Below are 23470 nucleotides of genomic sequence, written 5' to 3'. Positions count from 1 at the left end.
TTCCGATCTGCACTGTCTGGGCTGATAAACATGTGACCTCTGCCAAAGGCTGAACTGTGTACCCTCTGTTAGCAAGAGGAAGGGACAGTGAGGGCCCCCAATCTGGAGCTGGAGCTAGTGTCATGGGGCAGGCAGGGACACAGGTGCCGCAGGGATTTGGTAAGTAAACAGGACCCCGCCGCCACCAGAGTTCTCAGCGCTGCTGTCTGCAGGTCCTCACCTGGGGCTGTTGTGTCAGCAGCCAGGTGTTTGGGCTGTTTGTGCCTGGGATAAATCCTCCTCTGTCCCCTTGAGAAGAGACCTGGGCCTTGGCCTTGCCGTTTACCCCAGCAGGCCTGGAGAGGCCCCGCCTTTCAGACCTCAGCCAAGAGTTCCTAGCCCTTTAGACTATTCATTCTTAGGATTTCTCTGGGCCTTCCACAGGGACCAGCAAAGGGATGGGGGAATTAGGTTATCAGTTTCTTTGCTTTATAGAGTTTTCTGGAAAGATTTCTAGCTCTTAACTATTTGCTAAGCCAGACCTAGCCTTCCCTCTTTACAAGAAGATTCAGTCCCTCACTGTTTCCTACTTTTCTGGGAAGGGGGGAGGAGGGAGAGCACCCAGCTGGCCCCTAGCCTTTGTACCAGATTTTTCCATTTTTTCTGTTTCCCTTCTGAATTTTTTTTTTTGTTGTTTTGTTTTTTTTTTGTTTGTTTGTTTTGGTCATCCTTAGTGTCACTGTTCCCCCCACCACCACCAAGTCAGTGTAGCTCAGGCTACCCTCAGACTCTTAATCCTGCTGTCTCAGCCTCCAAACACTAAGGTTTCCTCTGTCCTGCCTGCTTTTTGCTGCTGCTGTTTTTGAGCCCTATGTAGGTCTGACTTGCCTGGAACTGGCTGTGTAGCCTGGGCTGGCCTCAGATTCACTGTGTAACCAAGTATGACCAAATTAATGAAGCGCTACCATGGTTCTCTGAGGTGCTGGTGATCAGGCCCAGGCTTCATGCATGGCGGGCAAGCACACTCCCCAAAGAGCCACATCTCTGTTTCTGGTGCTTCCCTTTCCCCTCATTCTGCTGTCAGCCAGGAGTGAGGGCATCCACAGTCCCAGGCATATTTTACCCAGCTTCCCTCGCTCTGGCTCAGATCACTTCAGTTTTAAAGGGCCCTACAGCGAGGCACTTTTGCCCTTTGTGTAAGCCACACTGTGCCAGGGACTTTCCTGTTGCTGCCTGGACCCAGGACCTCCTAGCCACCACCCTTCCCATCCTGTCATGTCTGACATGGACCCCGGCCCATCTTCTGGCCAGGGCTGGATGACTAGGCTAAGAATCTGCCCAGGGCTAACCTCAGACATTGCCTGAGCACAGGATAAGCCGCTGTCCTTGGCGAAGAAGAGCCCAACACCCTCCTCCACCTGGCCTTCACCTGGCTGCTGTAAATCTAGACAGATGTGCATACTCATACACGCACATGCACTCTCACACGTACACAAATGCACACAGTCTGAAACAATGCATTTGACTTATACACCCCGTTCAGGTCCTCTCCGTTCGGGCCCAAGCCAGTGCTCTAGCAATATCATGCAGGTAGACAGCCTTCTGACTTGGGTCCATCTGTCAGCCAGTCACCCATGGGCAGCCTGTGTGGGTAGAAAGCTCTGTCGGCAGAAGCCAACCCTCTAGAATGTTCTCCACACGAGAGCTAAAGGGTGGGATGCTTGAGAGAGTTCATTATATAGTTCTGTCCTGAATGCCCCCACACACAGAGGATGAGCCTTCACAGGGACCTGACACAGGCTCTACTAAATAGATTCCTACCCCTGCTAACGAAATTCTTCCATAGATGCGATGTGCCCCCAGCCTAGCAGAGCCTCAAATATGCCACTTCCTGGGTTGCTGGGGTTAAGGAGGGCCAAGAGCCCTGTTGTTGCTATAGCAATTGAGGCACACCAGGCTTTCCCTGGTCCCCAGCAGACCAAGCACCTGACACTGCTTATATCTTACTCTTGCTAGTCCACGCCGCAGATCCTTGGATGGCTGTTGCTTCCTGCTCTCTTTTACCCAGCACTCCAGGGCTGAGTGACACAGAGTGTTTGGGGCTGTGTGACAGCAGATGTCACAAGGACAGATGTTTGCAAGATGACAAAGTACAGGAAGGCAGGAAGAAGATAGGAAGAGACCCTTCCTGGATAGCTTCAAATCAATCCTGAGGGAGTGGGACTATTTCCTTGGGATGGAGTTCTGTTTGCCACTGTATACTCCAGGCGAACAGGCTGGAGAGCTACTGGGATCCTTCTGTCTCCTCTCTCCATCTCGTGTGGGGGCTCTGAGGTTACAGTTGTGCAGTACCATGTGTAGCTTTCTATACATCCTGAGGACCCAGCTCAAGCCTCAAACTTGCACAAGTATTTTATTCACAGGGCTTCAAAGATACCCAGCTCACGATCACTGAATGTCATTTCTCTGGTATTCCAGATTACAAATGGGCCATGGGCCTCTGCTTGAGCTGTCCTTGAGCCTGTGAAAAAGACCCAAGTTCCCTTGCTTGCTAGATGGGTCCCTTACCCTTACCTGAGGATCCCATGGCTTGACCTTCTCTGGACCTTCAGCTTTCCCCCACAGTCTGGGATTGATTGTCACAGCACTCGGGAATCACCATGTCTGCCAAGGCCCAGTCCTCATCATCTAAGCTTTGTCTGACAGAATGCCCCGTGACACTCCCTACCCCTTGATCTGTACCAGTGCCTTGATCTGTACCAGTGGTCCTAATGTAGGAAAACAAAATATACAAGGGGTCGGGGAGATAGCTAGTTGGTAAAGTGCTTGCTGTTCCATTTAATCTTCAGAATACACAAAGAGTGGGATTCATGGCATGTGTCATAATCCTAGTCCATAATCCCAGCAAGATAGAGGACTAGTCACCAGCCAGGCTGTGGTGGTGCTGGCCTTTAATCCCAGCACTCAGTAGCAGAGGCCAGCCTGCTCTATAGAGTTCCAGGACAGCCAGGGCTACCACTAACTAGCCTTGAAGCACTCAGGTCAGCATGCCTGGAGCACACATCACAGTCACAGAAAGAGACTTTGCCTCAACAAAATTGAAGGCAAGAATCAACTTCCAAAAGTTGTCCTCTGACCTACACATGCAGGCAACATGCATAACACACATAATTATTTTAAAGGCTTGGAGTGGCAGCATGCCACTCTCAGTGCAGGGTAAGTGGAGTCAGGCAGGTCCCTGGGGCCTCCTGGTGAGCTAGCCTAATCTATTAGTCACGTTCCAAGCCAGTGAGTCTATCTCAAAAACAAGGGAGATGTCTCTTGAGGATTGATATCAGAGGTCGTCAGTCCTCTGGCCTGCACAAGCGTGTGCACTCATGGTGTGTGTATGCATGTGCAGTCTGGCTGGGTAGTGTTGGTGCACACCTTTAAACCCAGTACTCCAGAGGCAGAGGCAGGCAGATTTCTGTGAATTCAAGGCCAGCCTGGTCTACAGAGCTAGTTCCAGGACAGGCTCCAAAGCTACAGAGAAACCTCGAGAATATGCAGTCTGGTCTCTGATCCCGCCCAAACCTCTCAGGATGCAAAGTCTGATCCCACCCAAACCTCTCAGGATGCAAATGTCACCAGGCATCTACCACCCGGCTTCTGTGACCACAGCCACCATCAGGCTCTGGTCAGCTTTTGGACTTGATGATGAGGAGCACTTTGAAGGTGTCCCTGAGAGACGACACCTCTTCTTTCACGCATCTTTCAGTGGCCACTTGAATGCATGGGCATCTGGTGGGTGCGGTTCGTGACCTGGGACCAATCTACTAATTTCTACTAATTTCTCTATTCTGGGACATCCATCGCCCCAAACTCATTGAGGAACCTCAGTTAGGGCGTTTGCATAGTGTTCAGCAGCTATGGTCCCTGAATTACTCCGGAGCAGCAAAGGCACAAAAATCTCTGGGTGGGGAAGGAGAGGGAGAAGCTAGGCGGAGTGGTGCCTGCCTGGGGAGCTGCTGCTGTCAGAATGGCCCGCTAAGCCACTCTCTTAATCACTAGTCCCAGCAGCTACTGCATGCATCCTGGCTCTCTGGCTTTGGGGATTGCCCCAGGCTGCCCCTGGTGATACTCCTCCACCCCCATATCCAACCAGCTGATTGGTGGAGACGCCCCCCACCCTCCCCGCCTTCTGTGAAAGTTTGGTTCCAGCAGGCAGGACTCCTACTCTAGCCTATGAGTCCCAAACTCAAATTCCTGCACTCAGGCGTGGGAGGGTTAACTTGAAGGGGTGGAGATTCCAACCGGGAGGCTGACCCAGCTAGGTCGACCTCAGCTGGGTCAGCCTTCCTTAGATCTAGGAGTCCTCGTGTCGCCGGCCACTGGAATGCGCAGGCACGCTTGTGTACAGGTTCCTTGATAACTTCAGATCGGGAGAGGGCGTGGGGAGATGCAGGGTAGCTAGACCGGTTGTCATCTCCCAGGTTTCTGTTACTCTTCCCAAGCTGGTGGTGGCTCAGGGGACCAGACCTATCCAAATCAGTCTTTCTGAGGGCACTTGACTGGAGATGAAGCCGGCAGGTGCGGGTGCCACAGTCTCCCCCGGGCCGGAGTCCACGGATGTGTCCCTTGGCCCGCCGTTTCCCTGGCCCTGCCCATCCGACGTGCGGCTCTGTGGCCACCTGCGGAAGCAGAAGTCCCAGCGCCGCCGCTTTTTCGTTCTGCGTGCTGACCCTCCGCGCCTGGAGTGCTATGAGAATGAGAAGAAGTTCCTCGCCAGCGGCTGCCGCCCACCTCGACCCCGGCGCAGTGTGAGCCTAGAGGGTGCCTGCACTATCAGCAAGCGCGCGGATGCCCGCCAGCGCCACCTGATTATCGTCTACACCAGCGACAGCAGCCTGGGCGTAGCGGCAGCCAGCGAAGCTGAGCAGCAAGAATGGTACAGCGCCCTGCTGGAGGTGCGCGCCTCAGCCGCTGCAGCTGCCGCCACGGCTATGGGTGAGCCCTGGGAGACAGGGAGGGCAGGGGGTTGCCGACTTAGCTTATCCAGAACCCTTCTCCCCCAGATCATCAAAGGTTCAAATCTTAAACTTTCACGTTTTGGTTTCCTGGGACACGGTGACCCCAACCCCTGCCTCCTAGTGACTTGCCCATTCTCTCCAGGTCTCAGTCCCCAAGAGGCCCCCGAGTCTTGGATCTTCGCCCCGTTCCAGGACGTCTGGCCTGTGACACTGCGGTCCAAGGGGCTGGGGCGGGTACGAGGCCTGGGCAGCGGCAGCTATCGCCTGTGCCTGGGTTCTGGGGCTCTGAGCCTTCTGCGGAAGCCAGGAAGCAAAGGCTCCAAAGACAGCCGGGCATCGCCCCCACCGGCCCTGCGCCTGTCCTTGCTCAGCGTGCGTCGCTGCGGCCATGCAGACTCCTTCTTCTTCCTGGAACTCGGGCGCTCAGCGCCCACAGGTCCTGGAGAGCTGTGGATGCAGGCACCTGATGCAGTGGTGGCCCAGAGCATTCATGAGACCGTCCTGGCTGCCATGAAGAGGTTGGGGAGCAGTGCAACCAGTGGCCGGCCTGAGCCACCATCTGGAGATCCCCCAAAGAGTGCTCCCGCAGCCCCTGCCCCGACATCATACGAAACCCCTGCATCTGTAATGCAACCAAGACACCCGGGTGAGAGAGCAAAGCAAGACTACAAGGCCTTGGAAAGGATGGGGCCCATACCCTCCTACAAGGGGCTAGATCTGGGCGGGGACTATATCACCATGGGAGTCAAGGATGACTACATGCACATGGGAGGAGAGGCTGGCGACTACATGTGGATGGCACCCCCAAGCCTTCCTCCCACCCCTGTTAGGGTAAATCCTGACAAGTCACTTCAGGATTGTGAGGGCACAGAGTACGTGCCCATGAATAGATTTTTACCAGGGCCTTTTTACTACGAGCTCAAGGCCAGGGAGCCTGAACTTGGGCATCAGGGTTCCCCCTGCAGCATTAGGGGCAGATGGGGACCCACAGAGGCTCAGCCCTGCTCTTCCCAACTTTCAGAACTCTCTGGGGACTACATGTACATCCCAGACTATGTAGGAATGGACAGTGCTAAGCCAGGGTCCCTGGACAGCTGCCTCAACTATGTGGACCTGGACCTAGTCCCTCCCCTGAAGGTGACTGGAGCAGCCTCTGGGGACAGTCCACACAGCTACGCCAGCATCAAGTTCTAGAACTTTTGGGGAGATAGTCAGGGGAGGAGACCCAGGCATTGGTCAAGGGAGAGAGGAAAAGGGAAAAGTTACTAGTGTACGTCTTGGCTCTTGCACAGGGGAGCAAGGGACTCTGAGGTCACCATGTTCCCCTTGTCCACTGTCACTTCCAACTATGCGCCACCTAAGAACCCTCGGGAACAAGTTCTCCCAAGAAATGAGGCTCTTTTAAAGAAAGAAAGTTCTAGAATCTCTTTGTCCCAACCCAAAAAACCAACCAACCGAACAGAAAGCCCCCAAACCTTACAAGTCTGGGGCCTTCTCAGCTGAGACCCTGATCTTATCTGAGCACTTCCTACAGATCCGGTCTCAGTAGCTGTGGCCACACCATGGGTGAAGATCACCACTCCAATTTGGACAGCTCTGTCCCCTCACATATTTGCAAGCTAAATGTCACTGTGTCCCCTGAGCCCAAAACCTATCCTCACCTAACTTTTGCAAGCCTGAGAGGAACTCCAAGGGCCCCAGCTCAAAAATGATGGGAGCATCAGGGACCATGGTAGTGCCCCCTCCCCAAGCCTCCTGAGTCCTCCTCTGGTACCAGTCAGGCTCACCTGACCCTTCTCCTGGCCTGGCTGAGCTGACCAGTTGAGTACTGTGGACCCAACCCACCCATTAAAGGTGGTCTGCACCCGGACTGTCTTGGCTCAGTGGATTTCCCCACCTGGGTAGTGAGTGACCAGTGAGTAGGGAGACTTGAAGGAGTGTAGTGGTATGAAGGAACCCAACCTGCCTTCCCAATCCCACGCCCTGCTGTGTCACGGCCACACCGAGCCTGGTTTGCAAACTAACTGTGATTTATTGTCAATCAAACAGCTTGGGGGAGAAGCCGGTACTCGCCAAGGGAGGGCACTACGGGTGGTGGGTATCTGGGGTCTGTGTGGGACATGGGTCAGTGCTTCCAGAGCAGCTCTGGCCACCACTGGGGCCTGGGTCTTCAGAGGCAGAGCCAGGGTCTGAGCAGCTGATAGCGGTCAGAGGGCTTGAGTTAGCCCTCAGCTCGCCCTGGCTCATCTGCAGCAGGCCAGTCAGGGCGGTCACCTCTGCCTCGGTGAGCCAGGTGGAGGAGCAGGCCTGCGATGAGGAGGCACACACAGAGGAGGACATGATGGGAGGTGGCAGCAGCAGCTTCCGAGCACCCATTGCCTGAGAAAACAGGAAGGGAAGGTTGTCCTCTCAGGCCTCACATGGAGGAGAAAGGGAAGAATGGAGGGAGGCTCTCCCTTACCTGCTGAGGGGGCTTGGACAGGTATAGGGGGACACGCTGCCCACAGGGTAGCAGAGGGTCCAGGAGAAAGACATCTTCACAGCTTGTCACTGGGAGCCCTGAGGAGGAGAGCCTGCTAGCGTGGTGGCCTCGGCCTCCTATCCTAGCCCTCACTGCAGCTTCCCCAGAAACATCCCAACTGAGCTGAGGGGCCAGAGAAGTACCTGTATCCTTGGACACTTGGGCTTCTTCTGGATGCCCCGAGGTAGGGATGCTGCCCCAGGCATCGTACATAGGCCAGGAAGGATGACACAGTGTCCTGCCGGACAATGATGCTTGTCCGCCTGATGCACAGCTGGCCCCCTGTGGGGAACAGGAAGTGACTGAGCTCTGTCTCTCTTATGGCACCTCTGCTACCCGGAGAGAGTCATGGATCCCCAAACTCACCACCAGCTGAGGTCTTGCATTAGCCTTGTAGCTGGGGTCCCGAAGTGGCAGCGGGGTCATCCTTGAGGGGGTGACCTGGGAAGTCATCTGGGGAGGAAGGGGTTCTACGAAGAAAAGAGACAAGATTAGAACAGGCTCTGAATCTCTGGGGCCTTGTGGGTAAACACAGCAAGATGTGGTGCCTACCTGGGGCTTCCGCAGTCCGCTCAGGAGCCAGGTGATTGGAGGGCGGCGGCAGCTTTCTTCCGGTCTCGGGTGGGCTGAGGGCCTGGGGCTGTGGACTGTGTGGAGGGAAGGACATGCTCTTCCACACACTTCCCTTCCCAATGCGGGCTTGAGTCAGTCGCCGGACCCGCAGCCCATTTCCCATTACGGACCTCCGAAAGTGCCCACAACGCCTCCTAGCGGCCCACCAAGCCCTCACCTGTCCTGCACGGGCGTCCCTGGCTCTTGCATGGTTTCCTGTGCGGAGCTCCAGCCCCGGCCGTGGTCACGGCCTGCCTCCTCGGTTGCCTCCTCCTGGCCTGTGCCCCACGGTCCAAGCCAGGGCAGCATTCTGTGTGTGGTGGAGCGCCAGGCAATACCCACCACTGTGCCCGCGTGTGGCCCTGACTACATGGGCGAGGCGCCCAAGTCTTAGCCTCCCTCAGGTGTCGCCACGACGCCTGCGCCAGTTTCTACAGGCACGTGGCGCGCTCCCGCCAGGTTCTCAAGGGCTCCCCCTGGCGGCAGAGCCATGGGGCACTTGTGCCCTTCCACCCCTCTACCCAGCACAGAAACATCACTGATTATTACCCTGGCACCCACAGTACAAGACCCAGGTCTCCAAGAAGCTCGCGCACTCACAGACAGGCACACAGCTGAGGGCCAACCTACAGGCCTTTGGGCTTTTCTTTATTGTGTTGACACAACACTTCACCCAGACCGGGGGCAGCAACCAAAGCAGCCTAAAGGTACCCAAGCCCAGTGGTACCCACAGGGCCGTGGTCACCAAGTTCTTGCTAACTGGCAGGGCCCAGGTGTCATCTGTTCCCAGGACAGGTCCGGTGGTGGCTGGGGCCAAGAGCCCTAACCTCTACCCCTAAGGTTGTTCCAGAAGGGCGTGAAGGACAGCAGCGATGTGAGGGAGGCCCCTCCCAGGGGCTCCCTCCTCTTCCAGGATGTGGTGGGGCTGGCACAGGGACTCCTGGGGGGAGGGGCCCAGGTTAAGTTTTCCCCTGGCATTCCCCAAGCAAGGTTGGAGGGGTTGGGGGAGTGGGGACGTGCTCCTGGTAGACACGGGGCCCCATGCCTGGGGGCCAATGACACATGGAAGCTGTCAGCAGATGACAGAAGGGTGGTAACACAGAAGGCTCAGGGGCAGGAGAGGCCTGACATTTCCGAAGGGAAATGCTTGTACAGGCAGGCTGGCATACACGGGGCCAGGCAGGACAAAGCCTGGCTGCAGCAGGAGCTTCACACAAGCGCACACAGAAGTGACAAGTCTATACAGTTTATACACAGAACCAGGGGCCCATAATGGGCCCACATCCCCTACAAATATAGAGTTCTCTCTCTACAAAATAGAGATAATTTAGCTCCCCCATAGCAGCCAGGAGGGGGAGGGGGGGCCAGCCGGGAAAGAGCCCCGGTCTGTCATCCCTGTGGGGGCCGAGGGCTAGTGAGAGGACAGGAAGGCACCGTCAGCACTAGAGAGAGGAGTAAAGGACTACTGTGGTCACTAGAGCGGGCTTCTGAGGTCAGTGTCTGTGAGGGTACGCTAGTGTCTTTGGTAGGGGCTGAAGGCACCACCGGTAGGGACATGGTTGAACAGGACTTATAAATAGAAGATAGGGAAGGAAGGGCAGCGTGGGTCCTAGGAGCCCAGGAGCCGAGTGTAGACGACATAGAGCAGCAGCATGGAGGCCACGTAGAAGAGGAGGAAGCCACCCAGACCAGAGGAGGGCTGGGCTGGGAGAGGGGCCTTGGCCCCCACCAGGATCACAGCCTCCAGTATGGTCCGCAGCCCCTGGGTGGTGCCCCGGAGGAGATCCGAGGGCGAGCACATGTCAGCCTGGGAAGGGAGGGCAGGGCAGATGGGCAAGGACAAATGACAGATGTTAGAAGCATCAAGCCACAGACCTCCCCACCCTTGCCCTCACAAACCAGGACTACAGCCAAAGCCATAGCAACAAGCAGACATGCAGGACAGGGGGACAGGAGGGAGAGCAGGAGCTGTGAGGCGTGGGCCCAGGACACATGCATCCTGTACACGTAGGTACCCTGTGGAGGGAACTCCACCCCCCCCATGCACGGTGTCCAGCTGAGCCCTACACACCAACATCCCCTGGGGCAGGGAGCAGCCCCATACCTCAGGTACACCCATTTTTCGGCAGGCTTCTAAGAAACTCTCTACATTCTTCCGAGACTTGAGGGCACTGAGCTTTGGCTGGAGGTGGGGGAATGGAAGAGGGTTTGCAAAGGCAAAGCCACACACCTGCCCCACCCGCTCCTCCTCCTCCGGCTTGCACTGACCACAGCAGGTGAGGGCACATGAATGAAGGGTATAGAGCGGGGCCGCAGCTGATTGGCCAACTGGCAGAGGATGACCCCATTGGCCAGAGCCTCTGTCAGGTCCTCAGGCAGGGGCTGCTGCAGCCGTGACTCAAGGACCTGGAAACAGAGACAGAGGGAGATGGGGTCTGCAGGGAACTCACTCCACCCCTTCCCCTCCTTCGTGACAGTCCCAGGCCAAGAAAGAGGAGCTGAGGGCTGTGTGGGTCCCGAGGGGACAAAGGCAGAGGAGGAGGCACCACACTGGGCCCCCTGCCTACACAGATATCACTCTGCTCACCTGTCGAAGTTGGGACATTAGTTCCTTCTCGTCTAGAATCTGAGGGGATGGCCGAGATCTCAAAATAGACTCTGGAGAGGAAGGGCCTAAGAGGAAGGGGGTGGGGATAGCTCTGCTTCACCCATAAACTTCGGAGCCAGCTTCCAACAGTCTCATACCAATTCCACCTCCTGCCTGTGAGATTTTCCACAAAAAGGGACAACACCCTGGGGCTGGGGAGATGGCTCAGAGGTTAAGAGCACTGGTTGGTCTTCCAGAGGACCCCAGTTCAATTCCCAGCACCCATATGGCAGCTCATAGCCGTCAGTAACTCCAGTTCCAGGGGATTCGACACCCTCACACAGAGTATATACAGGCAAGACACCAGCACAGATCAAACAAACAAAGGGACAACACCCCGAGACACACAACCCCACAACACAGGAGGTGAGTGCTGAAAGGGCAGACTCACCCGAGCCACTCTGAGAAGATGAACGGAAGAGGAAGCTGTTTGGTCTCTGAATGGAGCCCAGCGGCCTGGGGACAGGAGCTGTCACTGGGGGGAAAGCCAAGGACAGGCAAAAGAGACATCCCCTCAGTAGCCCACTCTTCCTTCAGGCCTCTATGTCCCAAGTACCCCCAAGTCACCGTCTAAAATGCTGTCCTACCTGGTCCAGATACAGGAATGGACTCCTGGGAGACGGGGGACGGTGTGGGAGCTCCCTGGCCCCCTGAAACTCCCAGCTGGGTAGCACTGGACTTTGGTGGGCCACTGAAGGGAAAGAAAGGACTCAGAGAAGGCCACGAGGAAGGCGTAGGGAGGTGAATCTCAGGAGGACACCTACTTGGAGGTGGCCTGTGTGGATGAGGCTGAGGCACCCATGGCTCTGATTCCCCGCTTCCGGACACTAGAAAAAGCAGACGAGGAATAAGCTGGACGGGAAGCGTTTGCATCTGTCAGCTATCCAGCAGCCATCCTGGCTCAGGCCTTACCTGTCCCTCCTGGGGGATCCCCACCCCCCACTCTGCTGCTGCTGTTGCTGCTGCTGCCTGCGCTCCCGCTCCTGCCACAACTGCAAAGAGTCTGGGCGCCGCCTCTCCTCCCCTGCGGGCTCCTCCCGCCTGCCACAAGATAGGGCGAGAGGTCAGTCTCAGTGAAAGGGAGGTCGGCAGGGCTGATGAGTATGGGGCAGCGGTGTGGGCTTGGGGATCGGAATACCTGCTGCTCCATGCCCTCTCCACGTCCCCTGCTACAAGGCTTAATTCAGAAGGCAGCTGCTCCTGGGGAGAGAACCGCAGAGGCTGGACGGGCCTGGTCCCCCAGGTTGCACCGACTTCCCCTTCACCTGGACAGGGACATACCTGGGTCCTCACCTCAGCTGCACTCCGCTCTTCATCTTCCCCAGGAACGTGGCTGTCAATAAAGTCGACCTGCTCCAGGTCCCCATCGCCTGCAGGCCGGGGCACTACAGTGAGCAAAAGCAGGAGGGGCTTCCAGGCCCACCCCAGCCCTCACTCTCCTGGGCACACTCCCTTGCTTACCAGAGCCATCTTCCCTCTGTTGTCTGGGTCCCCGGGGCTCCCGGGGCTCCCGGGCCAGCTCTGAGATCCGGAACGACAGCTCTGAAAAATCATCTGTGGACTTTGAGGCAGAGAGGCAGAGATGGGACATGGGCTTCTCTGCAGGGCTGAGAACCACATGGGTTCAGGCCTGAGAAGTCTGAGACTGGGGTCAGGTGGAGAGCCAGCCAGCCTCCTGGCAACAGTAGGGAGGAGGGGTCCCAGCCATGATTTCAGATCCACTGATGACACCCCCAAATGTCCTTACAAAGGAGGTCCTTACCTCGTTTCCTGACCACCTCTTGCTGCCACTGTCAACGCTATGGAAGCCTGAGTCCAGCCCGCCATCATATCGACGTCCAGGAAATAAATCTTCAGCAGGGCTGAACAGCCAAGGAGACCTGATCAGCTCCATGCTGGCAGCTCCCCCACCCTCCCACTGGAATCCAGGGGTGGTCTCTGGTCCCACAAAGATTCCTTCCCCTTACCAAGGACCTTACCAAGGACTAAAACTTGGGGGACGGGAAGGGACCAGGTCCCCAAGGGCAGCTCCCCGCCGTCCAGCCTCCATTGTTAAGTACTTGAAGATATGAAGTTTCCCCTTCAGACAGATCTGTGCGAGGGGCACATGTATAAGAATGAGGTGATTGACTCCCCAAGCCTTATTGGACCCTCCCACAATACCTACCAGCACCACTATCCTCAAGCTCCATCCATGCTGCACCTTACCTGGGCAGGTGGACTCTGCAGGGGGTTGCTATCCAGCAGAATGACCTGCAGGTGTCTGAGGCGGCAGAAGGAGACCGGAATTCGGGAGACACGGTTACAGGAGAAATCCAGGCGGACCAGAGGAAGGTCCCCCAGCTCTACAGTTGGGCAAAGGGAGTGTTAGGGGAAGTACAGGCCTAAGGCCTTGAGTTCTCTTCCTTGCCCTTGGCTCTGACCAGCCAGTCACTCCTGGCTCCATCATAGCCCCCAACCCTGGCTGGCTCAGCCCATTTCCCAGAAGTGACCTGCTCCTCTCCCCACTCACATCTGAGCTGAGCCAGATCTACTCCAGCTGCTGCACAGCTCTCCCCTGCCCGCCTCCACTGAAATACACTCTACATTCTCAAGAGAGCAGCACAACACACAAACCAGCTGATGGTTACTGCCCAAACGTGTCCCATAACACATGGCCATGGCTGCTGACGTCAGGTGGGTATGGTTTGCAGAAGGGTACACAGTTCAAGGCCAGCCTCAGCTACATAATAGTGAGTTAGTTCAAGGCCAGCCTCAGCTACATAATAGCGAGTTAGTTTAAGGCCAGCTTAAACTAACCACAATCAATCAATCAATCAATCAATCAATCAATCAATCAATCAGGAAGCCTATTTTCCAGGCTCGTGTCTTTCAAGCTTTACCTCTTCTGAAACCTTCCACACAGCTCAGGGTCTTGGAATTCACTGTTCCAAAATACTCAAGAAGCATTTTGCCTGGATCTTTTATGGCCTAGGGAGAACTCCCTGTTTTTTGTGCCCCTATTTGCTATGACTAAATTTCATGTGTTAGACACTTAAATCACCAAACCCCTGATAATAGTGCTCTGAGGTGGGATGTACAGGAGGCATTGGGTCATGGGTCTCTCTGCATGAATGGGCGAATGGAATAGGCTATTACATGGATGGACTCGTGGATTAATGGACCATCAAGGAGTGGTCTTTTCTGTGGCACTCTTGTTCTGTGCTGCCGTGATGCTCTCGACATCCACAGACATGTAATACTTGCACATATAGACATGCAGATACCCACCATAAATAAATGTTTAAAAAAATTATGTTACTTGACCTCAGGCCTCAAGTGCTGGCTCACACTTATAACCCCAGCACTTGAGGGGCCAAAACAAAAGGAATATCACAAGTTAAGAGCCAGCCTGGGCTTCAGGGTGAGATCCTGTCTCAATAAACCAAAGAAAAACAAGGAGTGCTGGGTATATAGCTCAGACGGTGGAATGCTGACCTGGAATGCATGTAGCTCAGTATTGCAGTGACCAGACAGGTGGCACTTGCCTGTAATCCCGCCACTCAGGAGGTAAAAGCAGGAGAAGCAGGGGTTAGTTCCTGGCCTTCTTGGCTACATTCTGAGTTGGAGGCCAGCCTGAACTACAAGAGCCCATTTCTCACAGAACAAAACAGAAAACAAAATTCCAGCAAGGTGGGGTAATGCACGTCTTCAATCCCAGCACTTGGGGGGAGAGGGGGCAGAGGCAGGTGGACGTCTGTGAGTTCCAGGCTGGCCTGGTCTACAAAGCGAATCCAGGGGCAGCCAGTACTACATAGTGAGACTCGATCTCAATTCAACGAAACAAAACAAAATTCCTTAACTTCAGTAATTTTGTTACAGTGACAGAAAATTAAGACATGTAACAGACTTGGAAGGCAGAGGTCAGAGGCAGAAAGGGGCAGGAGGCAGGGAAAATCGGTGACCACTAATTACTCTTGCTCTTCAAAACCAAGTCTGCACCTTCCGGCCTCACTGGAGCTTATCTTTCTAACTGCATCCATGCTACATACATCACGATCCCCCTTGCCTCCAGGCTTTGCATATGGTGCTCCTCTCTCTGCCTGGATGAAGGATGGAATGTTCTCCTTCTAAGGTCAGCTGTGCCTGAGCTTCAGGGAAATGTCACTTCCCAGGCTCTGCAGAAAAGCCCTGCTTCCTCCCAGTCCCCAGGCTCCCAAGCCTCCTCGCTCTAGCAGTTCCCCATGAAAGGCTCTCCCTCCTCCATTAAGCCACTAAGCCTTTGAGGGTTGGTCTCAGATCTCAGTCACATCTGTGGGGAGAGGAGAACCTGAAATGCAGGAAGCACAGACAACCAGAACGGTGTTGGCTGAGCAGGAGAAGGTACACCTGCTTCCAACAGAGGCGATGATTTATCTATCACGTGCTGGGCTGCCGTAACTACCCCCACTGAACAGGGCTGCTTAGGCTCTCATGGCAGGGCCACCCACCCACCCTCCCCACCACACACACCCCTCCAGTTCAGTCCTTGAGAGGAAGTTCAGGAGCATCACCTGACTAGTGTTTAAAGAGCTCTTGCTGGGGTGAGGTGGGTGTTAGATGGGGCTTAAGGTCCCTTCCAACCTTAGGACTCGTCAGTTGACTGACTTCCCTCCTACCCTTCTTTCCTAGCCTGTTCCCATACCTTCCCAGCCTCAGAGGGTTGCCATGGTCAGGAGCAATACAACTGCTTAGTGTTTGCTTTAGATACTAAAGTTCCCTGAGCAACTAAGGCAAGGTTACTTTAAAAAGGTTGCCTGCCTGTGACTTCTCCAAAGTAGAGCATTATCTCCAATTCAGTTGTTTGTGTCCCTCCATTGCATATGTTGAAATCATAACCTTCAAAGTGATTGGTGCTAGGAAATGGGACCTCTGGTGGTAATAGGGTCATGAGGGCAGAGTCCAGAGAGGATTAGCATCCTATAAAATAGAGCTCAGAGATCTCAGGAACTGTCTCTGCTCTGTGAGATAAGGAGCCGGTGAGGTGGCAGTTTGTAATCCACAGAGGGCCCTAATCCCACCTGACCACAAGGCACCCTGATCTGTGAGGAACCTCAGTGCCCTTTGGAAGCCCCAGCCTATGGCATCTTCGTTAAGCAGCCTAGCTGATGAAGCACATACACACACAAGCACACATACCACTATCCCCCTGCCTCATTTTCCTTACCATCAGGCAGGGTACTGAGCTGGTTCCTCCGAACATTGAGATCCCGCAGGGAACGGAGGCTGCACAGCTCCACGGGGAGGGACTGTAGCTCATTGCTGCTCACATCCTAGGTCAGAGAAGGCACCATGAGGCCAGGATCAGTAGAACTCGCTCGCTCTGCCATTTCACTCTGGCTACTTGCTGTTAGTCCAATCCTTTTCCCCAAGGGTACTTCCTACCTTTCTCTAGCTACCCCCCAAAAGCCCCCAGTGCGTGCCTCAGGAGTCCCTCTTCTGGACCTTTCCCCTTATTCTTACAAGCTGCCGCAGGCTTCCTAAGGTGCTGATGTCTGGAGGCAGAGCTCCTAACTTGTTGTTGCTGACAATAAGTACTCGAAGGGGCAGCTGGCAGATGTAGGGTGGCAATGACGACAACTGGTTCCGGCTGTGGAAGGGAGACAGGCAGCAGGCTCACTTCCCAGGCAAGGCACCCCAGCAGGGGACCTGCTCCGGGGAGCCACGGGGACCACTCAGCAACAGCACTGGCCTCTGAGGCCTACAGAATAAGCTCCACTACCTGAGGTTGAGGTAGGTGAGGGCTGTGAGATTCCCCAAGGCTGGGTTCAGGCATCTCAGGCAGTTGTGGTAGAGGCTCAGGCCTTCCAGGGACACCAGCTGGCATGCTGCCTCGGGCACCTCGGGAAACCGGTTCCGAGACAAGTCTAAGGAAAGTAAGGGTCAGGAAAGACTAAGGGAAGTGTCCCTGAACCAGCTGCCCAGCTCCCTATCCCCTCCGCTGACTGGAAGAAGGAAGCCCATAGGGATAAAGTGCCTGCTGTATGTGAGTGAGGACCTGAGCTCATCCCCCGAACCCACGTATAAGAAGCCAGGTGTGTAGTGGTCGCCTGCAATCCCACCACTGGAGAGGCAGGGCTAAGTGGATCCTTGGTGCTCATTGACCAGCTGATCGGACAGCCTAGCAGATTCAGTGACCAGGTCTCAATGAATAGACTCTGCCTCAAAAAAGCAGTGGATGGCACCTGAAGGACAGCTGAGACTGACCTCGAGCCTCCACAAGCCTATGCACATGCTCATAAGCCTGGCAAGACTGCAAGCCTTCACGCATACGCTCATAAGCTTGGCCCCCTGGGAAGACTACAAGCCTCCTACAAACTGAAGCACATTACAAACATGACCAGAGAGGCAAAGAGAAGGCCAGAGGGACACAGAGTCAGAGAAGCCCAGGCTTGGGAGGGTTCGGACAGACCATAAACACCACCTTTAAATTGACAAATGAAGCTACACGTGGTGGCTCCCATCTGTAAGTCCAACGATCAGAATGCTACTGGACTCTGTCCACCCCACCCCCCAAATAAGACAAACGAAGAGTTCTCCTAGCAGTGTGGCAGGTTCTATAACACCCTGGTCCCTATGTTCTGAGATGTCAGGAGAGTTGAAAGGTGAAAGACCACAGGAGGGGGCTGTGCTTGTAAGAAAACAGTCTGTGGGATGGAAGAGAAGGCTCGGTGAGCAAACACACTTGCCACACAAGATCGCAGCACTCAGATAAAAGGCTGGGCATGGGTATGTACCTGTGACCTCAGTGCTGGGGGACTGAGCAGGGGTCAGAAGAAAACAACTGGGCTGTGGGCTGCCAGCCTCGCTCCAGATTCAGTGAGATGCGCTCTCAAGACAGTAAGGTGGAAAGTGATGGAAGAACACACCCAACATTCTCCTCTTCTGGCCTTCATACACATGTATGAACTTACTCTCCCCACTCCCGAACCAAAAAAAAAAAAAAAAAAAAAAAAAAAAAAGGCCTGGCTAGGGCTGGATGTGACTTCTTATGGGGTCTAGTCTAGTACACAGAAAGCTTTGGATGTGATCCCAGCACAAGAAAGAGAAGCTGAAAACAGTAAGGCGATAGGCAGGAAAGGTTAAGGGGATAACACAGAAGCCTCTCGGGGAAGCAAAGGGAGAGCCCTTCCTCCCAGCTTCAACCTGCTTTTAACCCGGGGAAATCAAGAGGCAGCCCGGCTCTAGGGATGAAGAGAAGCCCTGGGCCAGTTTTTCTTCAGCCTCCAGGACCAAAGGACTAAAAAGGGCTAGCTTCAGGAAGCCTAGGAGGGAAAGGCAGCAGGCTAAGCTGGAGTTCTCGGGGTCTCTGAGGTCCTTCCTTCCCACCGGAGGTCCCTTGTCCCCAGGCTGGCTGCCCTACCCCAGCCCCAGCAGCCTTCTGACCCAGGCTTCAGGGTCAGGACCTTTGCATTTACCTTGAGCAGAGCAAGTAGTAGAGGTGAGAAAGGGAAGAGAGGCCTTTACACCCTTATCTCAAACAGCGGCTCAGTGAGGCAGTGCCAGAGGCAAGCCTGGGGTTCCTGCCGCCAGGGCGGAGTCACAGACCACACACCCCTAGAAGCTTGTGTTTCTGTTTGTTGTGTTCAGCAGACAGATCTGGGAGGTGTCTAGGCCTTTTAGGGAAAATCCCAGGCAAGAGATGTTGTGAGCTTTGTTAAGGGCCCTCCTTCAGAAGGGGGCAAAGGCTAAGAGGAAGGGAAGCTGGGGAATAGTCTCCACGGAAACGCATCTTGTGACAGGAAACGGATTAAAAAACAGTCCATCGGGTTGTGGCTTGTAGGATCTGTGTCCCAGGGGATATCAGCCTGATGCCCCACAAACTGCTCACTCTTCTTCTTTGCCCCGGTCCTAGTGAACACAGACAGAGCTGGTGTAGGAAAATCAGTTCCGGAGAGGGCAGAAGGCTTGCATTGGGTCCTCCACCCATGCCTGACACCTGCCTGTTTCCTTTGTGCCCATAATAATGAATGAGAGATAGATAGACAGACAGACAGACAGAGAGAAAGAGACTCTGTGTGTGTGTGTGTACATGTTTTCACGGGACTGGAGACCACCTTGAAATGGGGTAACGGGTAGAGGGGCAGAAGTCAGGGGCGGAAGGAGCCCAAGCTGGAAGAGGCAGGGCTCAGGGGCACAGGATGTGGTCTGTGGGAGAATGAGCTATACTTCTCCTTTGCTAGAAGCTGCCCTCCCCCAACCCTATTAGTAGGCCAAGGGAACACAGCCCTCGGTGTCAGGGGTGTCCACAGAGGGAACACACAGGAGCACAGCAAGCACAAGAGGGTCCAGAACAATCCAGCAGTGCAATGCTCAAGCTCTTGGTCTGGGTTGGAGAGTGAGGAGATGTGGAGGACAGGGCACCAGTCAACTCTGGGCCTCTGTCACACACGCACCCACATTTGTCCCAGACTAAGAGTACCCAGCTTGGAGAGAGGAGACAGAGGACAGCTGGACATAATGAACCCACCTGCCTAGAACCTGGGCTCTGAAGGTGAAGAAGGCAGAGAGGGGCTTTCAGGAGGTTGGGACTTTCCCACTTTCCCACACAATTGAACCTGCAGGGGGGGGGAGCCCTAGCTGCACCCTCAGCCGGAATGCTGGAGGAGGAGGCTGGGTCGGGGCAGGAGCTGGGAGGGGCTAAGAGTGCTTGGTAGTTTTCCCCAAGAGTCCACTCACTGAGATAGAGCCCTGAGGAAGTAAAGTAAAACATTTGGTCTTTGTCAAAAAACAAGCAAGGGGGGGAGGGGAAAGGGAACAGACGGCCAGTGTCACACAGCTGCTGAGGTCAATCTGGAGCTTGGGGGTTGGGGGGACCTGGGAGGGGTAAGAATGGCTCCTGGGGCTCACCCATTCCCAGGACTCATTCAACTGTGTAGGGGAAAGGAATTAAAAAGCAGAGATTTAAACTCATCTCTCCAGAGCTCTAAGGGGAGGTTGAGTGGCAGCCAGGGGGTGTGACTGCAGGTGGGAGGCACCTGCTGGAGCAATGTGCTCTTTGATCCAGTCCTGCATCCCTCACCCCCTCACCGTGGAGATGAGAGAGGAGCAGAAGGGGCCCTCACACTGCAGCCTAGGCTTGGGTGGGGCTCGGGAATGCAGTCCTGTGTTCCTCACCCTCAGCTGCCAGCCCAAGTTCATAGGCTGCCTCCTAAGCAGCTGAAGCCTGACTCACCTGTCATAGTACAGTCCCCAGGGCCTGCCATCAACAGACACAGGGTGGAGAGGGCAAGATTAGAGGGACCCTGAGGGCGGGGGACTGGAAGGAGAGTCTCCAGGAGGTCAGCACTCCTAAGAGATCCAATTTCCTTCCTTACAGTAAACTGCCTCAAGTTCCTCCCCTAAGGGAAAAGCAGAACCTGAAATGGTAATTCTAGGGTTCCTATGAGGTCACAGGTTCCACAGTGACCTCACAGAGGCAGGAAGAAGATAAAGGGGACAGGGATAATGGATGGAAAGTTCAGGGCGGGAGGTTCACTTCTTTCACATAAAGGGGCTGGGGTGGATGGCAGAGAGGGTCTGGGACTTGTGGAGACTGTAGAAAAGCAAGCAGAAACGTGGGGTTGTTAGGGGCAATCCTTGGGAAACAGATAACTGGGGCTGTTGGGATCGAGGTGGAGGGGAGGAAGAAGTTGGAAACGACCAGAAGGATGAAAAAATGCAATAATTACTGGTAGATTATAAATGGGGGCTTGCTTTAAGGGCCGATCAGATAGATCTAGGGTTGAAGAAACCAACCAGGTGAGGGGCGGGACCAGGCTACAGGTGCGCAATATGCAAATAAAGGGGAGGGTCTCATATAGCTCGGCCAAAAGTGTTGTGTGCAAGCTTGAAAAGAACTCATTGTCCAGCGGTTCTTACAGCGGGGAAGGGAGGTGGCAGTCTCGATGCCAATCCCGAGGGGCAAGCACTCAAGACTGCCAGGTGAAGGGGTGGGCCCGATTCGAACGCGAGGCGGGGCTATGCAAATGAGGGTCGCGGTCCCGTATGGTTCCCTTCCACTCTCGGGGCACCGACGCAACTCACCAGCCTGAGTGATGTCTGACAGGTCGTAACTGCGGGCCGCGCCCCGGGGGAAGTGCTTCAAACGCCGGTTGGACAAGTTCAGGGTCCCGGTGGCCACAGCTTCTTCTAGGGCTCGTTCTGCGCTGCGGCTCCCGGGAAGACCAGGAGACCCTGGCACGGAGACTGAAGCTGCAGCTTCCTCACCCCCGGCGGCGAGTGGGCCCGCTACCACCGCCGCCATCCGCTCTCGGCGGCTCCCGCTGCCTGACTGACGGCACCGGCCGGCCCTCCTCGCCCGTCCCCCACCTCGGGGCCGCCGTAGTCGCCTCTGGAGGGAGGAAGAGAGGGTCAGGAACCCCGCGGACCAATCATGAGCCAGAGACGCGTTAGAAGTGTCCAATCAGAAAACGCCCAGGGGGTGGAGCTTCTCGATTCTAGTCTCCTCTGAGGGACGGGAGGGGGTAAGAGCGGAGCATTCTCCAACGGCCGCGGCTTCTGGCCGAGCAGCGACATCCAATCAGAACTCTTGAAGCTAGAGGATGGAGCCAATGAGGCCCGCCTAGAAGGCGGGAACAACAGCTCTCAACTTCAAGGGATCAGAGAGACCCCGAGACCGCAAGCCTGAGTGTCAGCGCCCTCTTTCAAAGGAGACCAATTGCAATCTAGATACAGGCGAGTGATTGTCAAGAAGACAAATTAGAACCTCTCCTCTGAGGGACGGCTCTGCTCACCAATAGCACAGGCGAGGATATGGTCCTTTCAATAAACAAGGAGGCGGGGAAGCTAGAAGTTTTGAGACCCAGGTAAAGACTGAACGCTGCGTGCTAGGCCTGCTGACAAAGCAGTGTTAGGAGCTGGGTCCTAGCTGAACATTTGGGGAGCAAGCCAGCGTCCGGGAAGTTACAGGGCGAGGGACGCCCCAGGCCAGCGTGCAGGTTCTCATCTCAATAGAAGGGACCATTTCCGACTGTGGAGGCTGAGTCCCAGAGGGGACTCGTGGGTTGAGCGGTGTGGGGGTTTCCAGCTCAGACAGGGAAAGTCGCCAGATGTGCCAGCTCCACCGAGTCCCCCAGGACAAGACTTGTAATGCTCAAAAGGAAACAGACACCCTCTACACCCCTACATCCTTAATCTCCTCAGCTCTTGAGTTGCAGAATTTGGTCTTTACAATGACAGGCTGCTTAGCCAGCTTTCTCATCCCCAGAACTCTAGTATCCCGGTCCCATTCCACCAGTGACAGGAGCAGCTTCAGTTTTGTTTGGGGGTGGTGGGGGGTCATTACCTGCTGTAATCAGTATCCACAATTTATCCAGATCGACAGTTCGCCCGGAGCTCGGGTTCCTCTTTAAGGGGTAAGGAGTTATACCAGCTTTCCCAGAGTCACCTGGATGGGTCTGTGCAAGTTGACGCTGTGAGGAGGCATGCCACCAGCATCCCCCCCCCCCGCCTCGCCCCCTCCTGGGCACTTCAGGTACTTACCAATGTGGCTATAGCTGTGGCTCACATGGTCCCAGAATTTCGGTCTTTTTCTCAATCTGGGTGGCAGGAAAGAGGAAGACTGGCTTCTTGAGACAAGATCTTATGTAGCCCTGGCTGACCTCCAACTGGTTATGTAGCTAATGACCTTGAACTCCTGTGGCTGCCTCTCAAGTGCTAGGATTACAGGTATGCACCATCGTGCAAGAAATCCTTTGTAGTGGCACAAGACCCAAGTTGCCTGACCACCAGCAGCTGAAGTCGCTGTCTCATAAGTCATACCTGCTATGCTAATATGCCTAAACATTTATTAACTTATTACAATTTGGGAAGGAATTTGGCTGATTAAGAGTGCAAACTGCTCTTGCAGGAGTTGCTCTGCTCGAAACACCAATGGAGTGACTCTTAGTAGCCTTCTATTGCCAGTTTGTGGGGGTGGGGAGTAGGAGGGGGATGTAGATTCCAGTGCCCTCTACTGGCCACCACAGACACTGCACTCACATTCCTCCACACATACATGATTAAACAGAAATTAAATCTTAGGGGGCTGAAGAGAAAGATGACTCAGAGGTTATGAGCACTTGCTGCTCTTGCAGAGGACCCAGGTTTTGTTCCCAACACTCAAATTGCAGCTTACAACCATCAGAAACAACCAATTCTATGGTATCCAGGCATGCATATGGTACACACCATCTTTTTACAAAGAAAATGTTTAAATAGTAGCTGGAAATACCTTTAATTCCAGCACTTGGGAGGCAGAGGCAGGTGGATCTCTGTGAAATTGAGGTCTACAGAGTAAGTCCCAGGACAGCGAGCTCTACACAGAGAAACCCTGTTTCAGCCTACACACACCAAAAAAGAAAGCAAGTATTGGAATGGAAGGCCATGCACATGCCCTACATGGGAACTGTATTCCTAGTTATTACAGATAAGAGAGTTGATGTGGGTGATGAACATCTGGCTACAGCAGTCAGTAAATGGATCAGCTAGGTACTTATACACTGGTTTCCTAACAGGATTCAATCCTTTGGCACTCCTAGAAAAGCCATATTCCTTACATTTATTGGTGTAGACCTTCCCCTACCTATCAGATGCAACCTCATCTGCTGTTTCTCCTGGATAAAGTCACTCCACAGGAAAAGCTAAGTGCCTAGGCTCTAGCAGATGCCCTAACCTCCAGGGGGGGAAAACTCTCCCTTACCC

General features: G+C 54.8%; 3 protein-coding genes across 5 annotated transcripts; 1 reads left to right on the top strand and 2 right to left on the bottom strand.

Moving 5' to 3' along the window:
* Nucleotides 1-4532: 4532 nt before the first annotated feature.
* LOC127237201 (insulin receptor substrate 1) lies at nucleotides 4533-6230 on the top strand. Its single transcript, XM_051205312.1, has 2 exons — nucleotides 4533-4965; nucleotides 5131-6230. Exons 1-2 carry the CDS (start codon nucleotides 4536-4538, stop codon nucleotides 6180-6182), a joined length of 1482 nt encoding a protein of 493 aa, XP_051061269.1. The 5' UTR covers nucleotides 4533-4535; the 3' UTR covers nucleotides 6183-6230.
* A 786-nt stretch (nucleotides 6231-7016) lies between these two features.
* On the bottom strand, nucleotides 7017-8791 carry Sap25 (Sin3A associated protein 25). Of its 2 annotated transcripts, XM_051205524.1 has the most exons (6): nucleotides 8300-8791; nucleotides 8062-8156; nucleotides 7876-7979; nucleotides 7653-7791; nucleotides 7450-7547; nucleotides 7021-7367 (listed from the first exon to the last, which is right to left on the bottom strand). In XM_051205524.1, exons 1-6 carry the CDS (start codon nucleotides 8428-8430, stop codon nucleotides 7074-7076), a joined length of 861 nt encoding a protein of 286 aa, XP_051061481.1. In that variant the 5' UTR covers nucleotides 8431-8791; the 3' UTR covers nucleotides 7021-7073. The 2 variants fall into 2 exon arrangements, with proteins under 2 accessions (XP_051061483.1, XP_051061481.1); XM_051205526.1 differs by lacking the exon at nucleotides 8300-8791 and having other exon boundaries at nucleotides 7017-7367; nucleotides 8062-8260.
* A 131-nt stretch (nucleotides 8792-8922) lies between these two features.
* Nucleotides 8923-21198, bottom strand: Lrch4 (leucine rich repeats and calponin homology domain containing 4). Of its 2 annotated transcripts, none has more exons than XM_051205523.1 (18): nucleotides 20813-21198; nucleotides 16509-16653; nucleotides 16250-16376; nucleotides 15954-16059; nucleotides 12977-13113; nucleotides 12748-12860; nucleotides 12531-12630; nucleotides 12230-12329; nucleotides 12062-12138; nucleotides 11907-11968; nucleotides 11681-11809; nucleotides 11533-11595; nucleotides 11356-11459; nucleotides 11160-11237; nucleotides 10709-10794; nucleotides 10390-10527; nucleotides 10226-10303; nucleotides 8923-9061 (listed from the first exon to the last, which is right to left on the bottom strand). In XM_051205523.1, the coding sequence occupies exons 1-18, from the start codon at nucleotides 21030-21032 to the stop codon at nucleotides 8957-8959; spliced, it is 1968 nt and encodes a 655-aa protein (XP_051061480.1). In that variant the 5' UTR covers nucleotides 21033-21198; the 3' UTR covers nucleotides 8923-8956. The 2 variants fall into 2 exon arrangements, with proteins under 2 accessions (XP_051061480.1, XP_051061479.1); XM_051205522.1 differs by lacking the exon at nucleotides 8923-9061 and adding an exon at nucleotides 9352-9928 and having other exon boundaries at nucleotides 20813-21197.
* Between the last annotated feature and the right edge of the window lie 2272 nt (nucleotides 21199-23470).

This window comes from Phodopus roborovskii, unplaced genomic scaffold (genome assembly GCF_943737965.1).
Source record: "Phodopus roborovskii unplaced genomic scaffold, PHOROB, whole genome shotgun sequence".
Taxonomy (NCBI): Eukaryota; Metazoa; Chordata; class Mammalia; order Rodentia; family Cricetidae; genus Phodopus; species Phodopus roborovskii.
The sequence above is the reverse complement of the archived record's forward strand: the minus strand, read 5'-3'. Positions and strand labels throughout refer to the sequence as shown.

Bases quoted from the DNA above. Each gene is read 5' to 3' on its own strand.
- Sap25 (XM_051205524.1), bottom strand. From the start codon at position 8,430: ATGCTGCCCTGGCTTGGACCGTGGGGCACAGGCCAGGAGGAGGCAACC. The intron at 8,157-8,299 runs GTGAGGGCTTGG...CCCTCCACACAG, and splicing joins GGGACGCCCGTGCAGGACAG to TCCACAGCCCCAGGCCCTCA. The intron at 7,548-7,652 runs GTACTTCTCTGG...TCTCCTCCTCAG, and splicing joins CCAAGTGTCCAAGGATACAG to GGCTCCCAGTGACAAGCTGT.
- LOC127237201 (XM_051205312.1), top strand. From the start codon at position 4,536: ATGAAGCCGGCAGGTGCGGGTGCCACAGTCTCCCCCGGGCCGGAGTCC. The intron at 4,966-5,130 runs GTGAGCCCTGGG...CATTCTCTCCAG, and splicing joins AGCTGCCGCCACGGCTATGG to GTCTCAGTCCCCAAGAGGCC.
- Lrch4 (XM_051205522.1), bottom strand. From the start codon at position 21,032: ATGGCGGCGGTGGTAGCGGGCCCACTCGCCGCCGGGGGTGAGGAAGCT. The intron at 16,654-20,812 runs GTGAGTTGCGTC...TACTTTCCTTAG, and splicing joins GTCAGACATCACTCAGGCTG to ACTTGTCTCGGAACCGGTTT. The intron at 12,139-12,229 runs GTAAGCAAGGGA...CCCGGCCTGCAG, and splicing joins ACAGAGGGAAGATGGCTCTG to GCGATGGGGACCTGGAGCAG.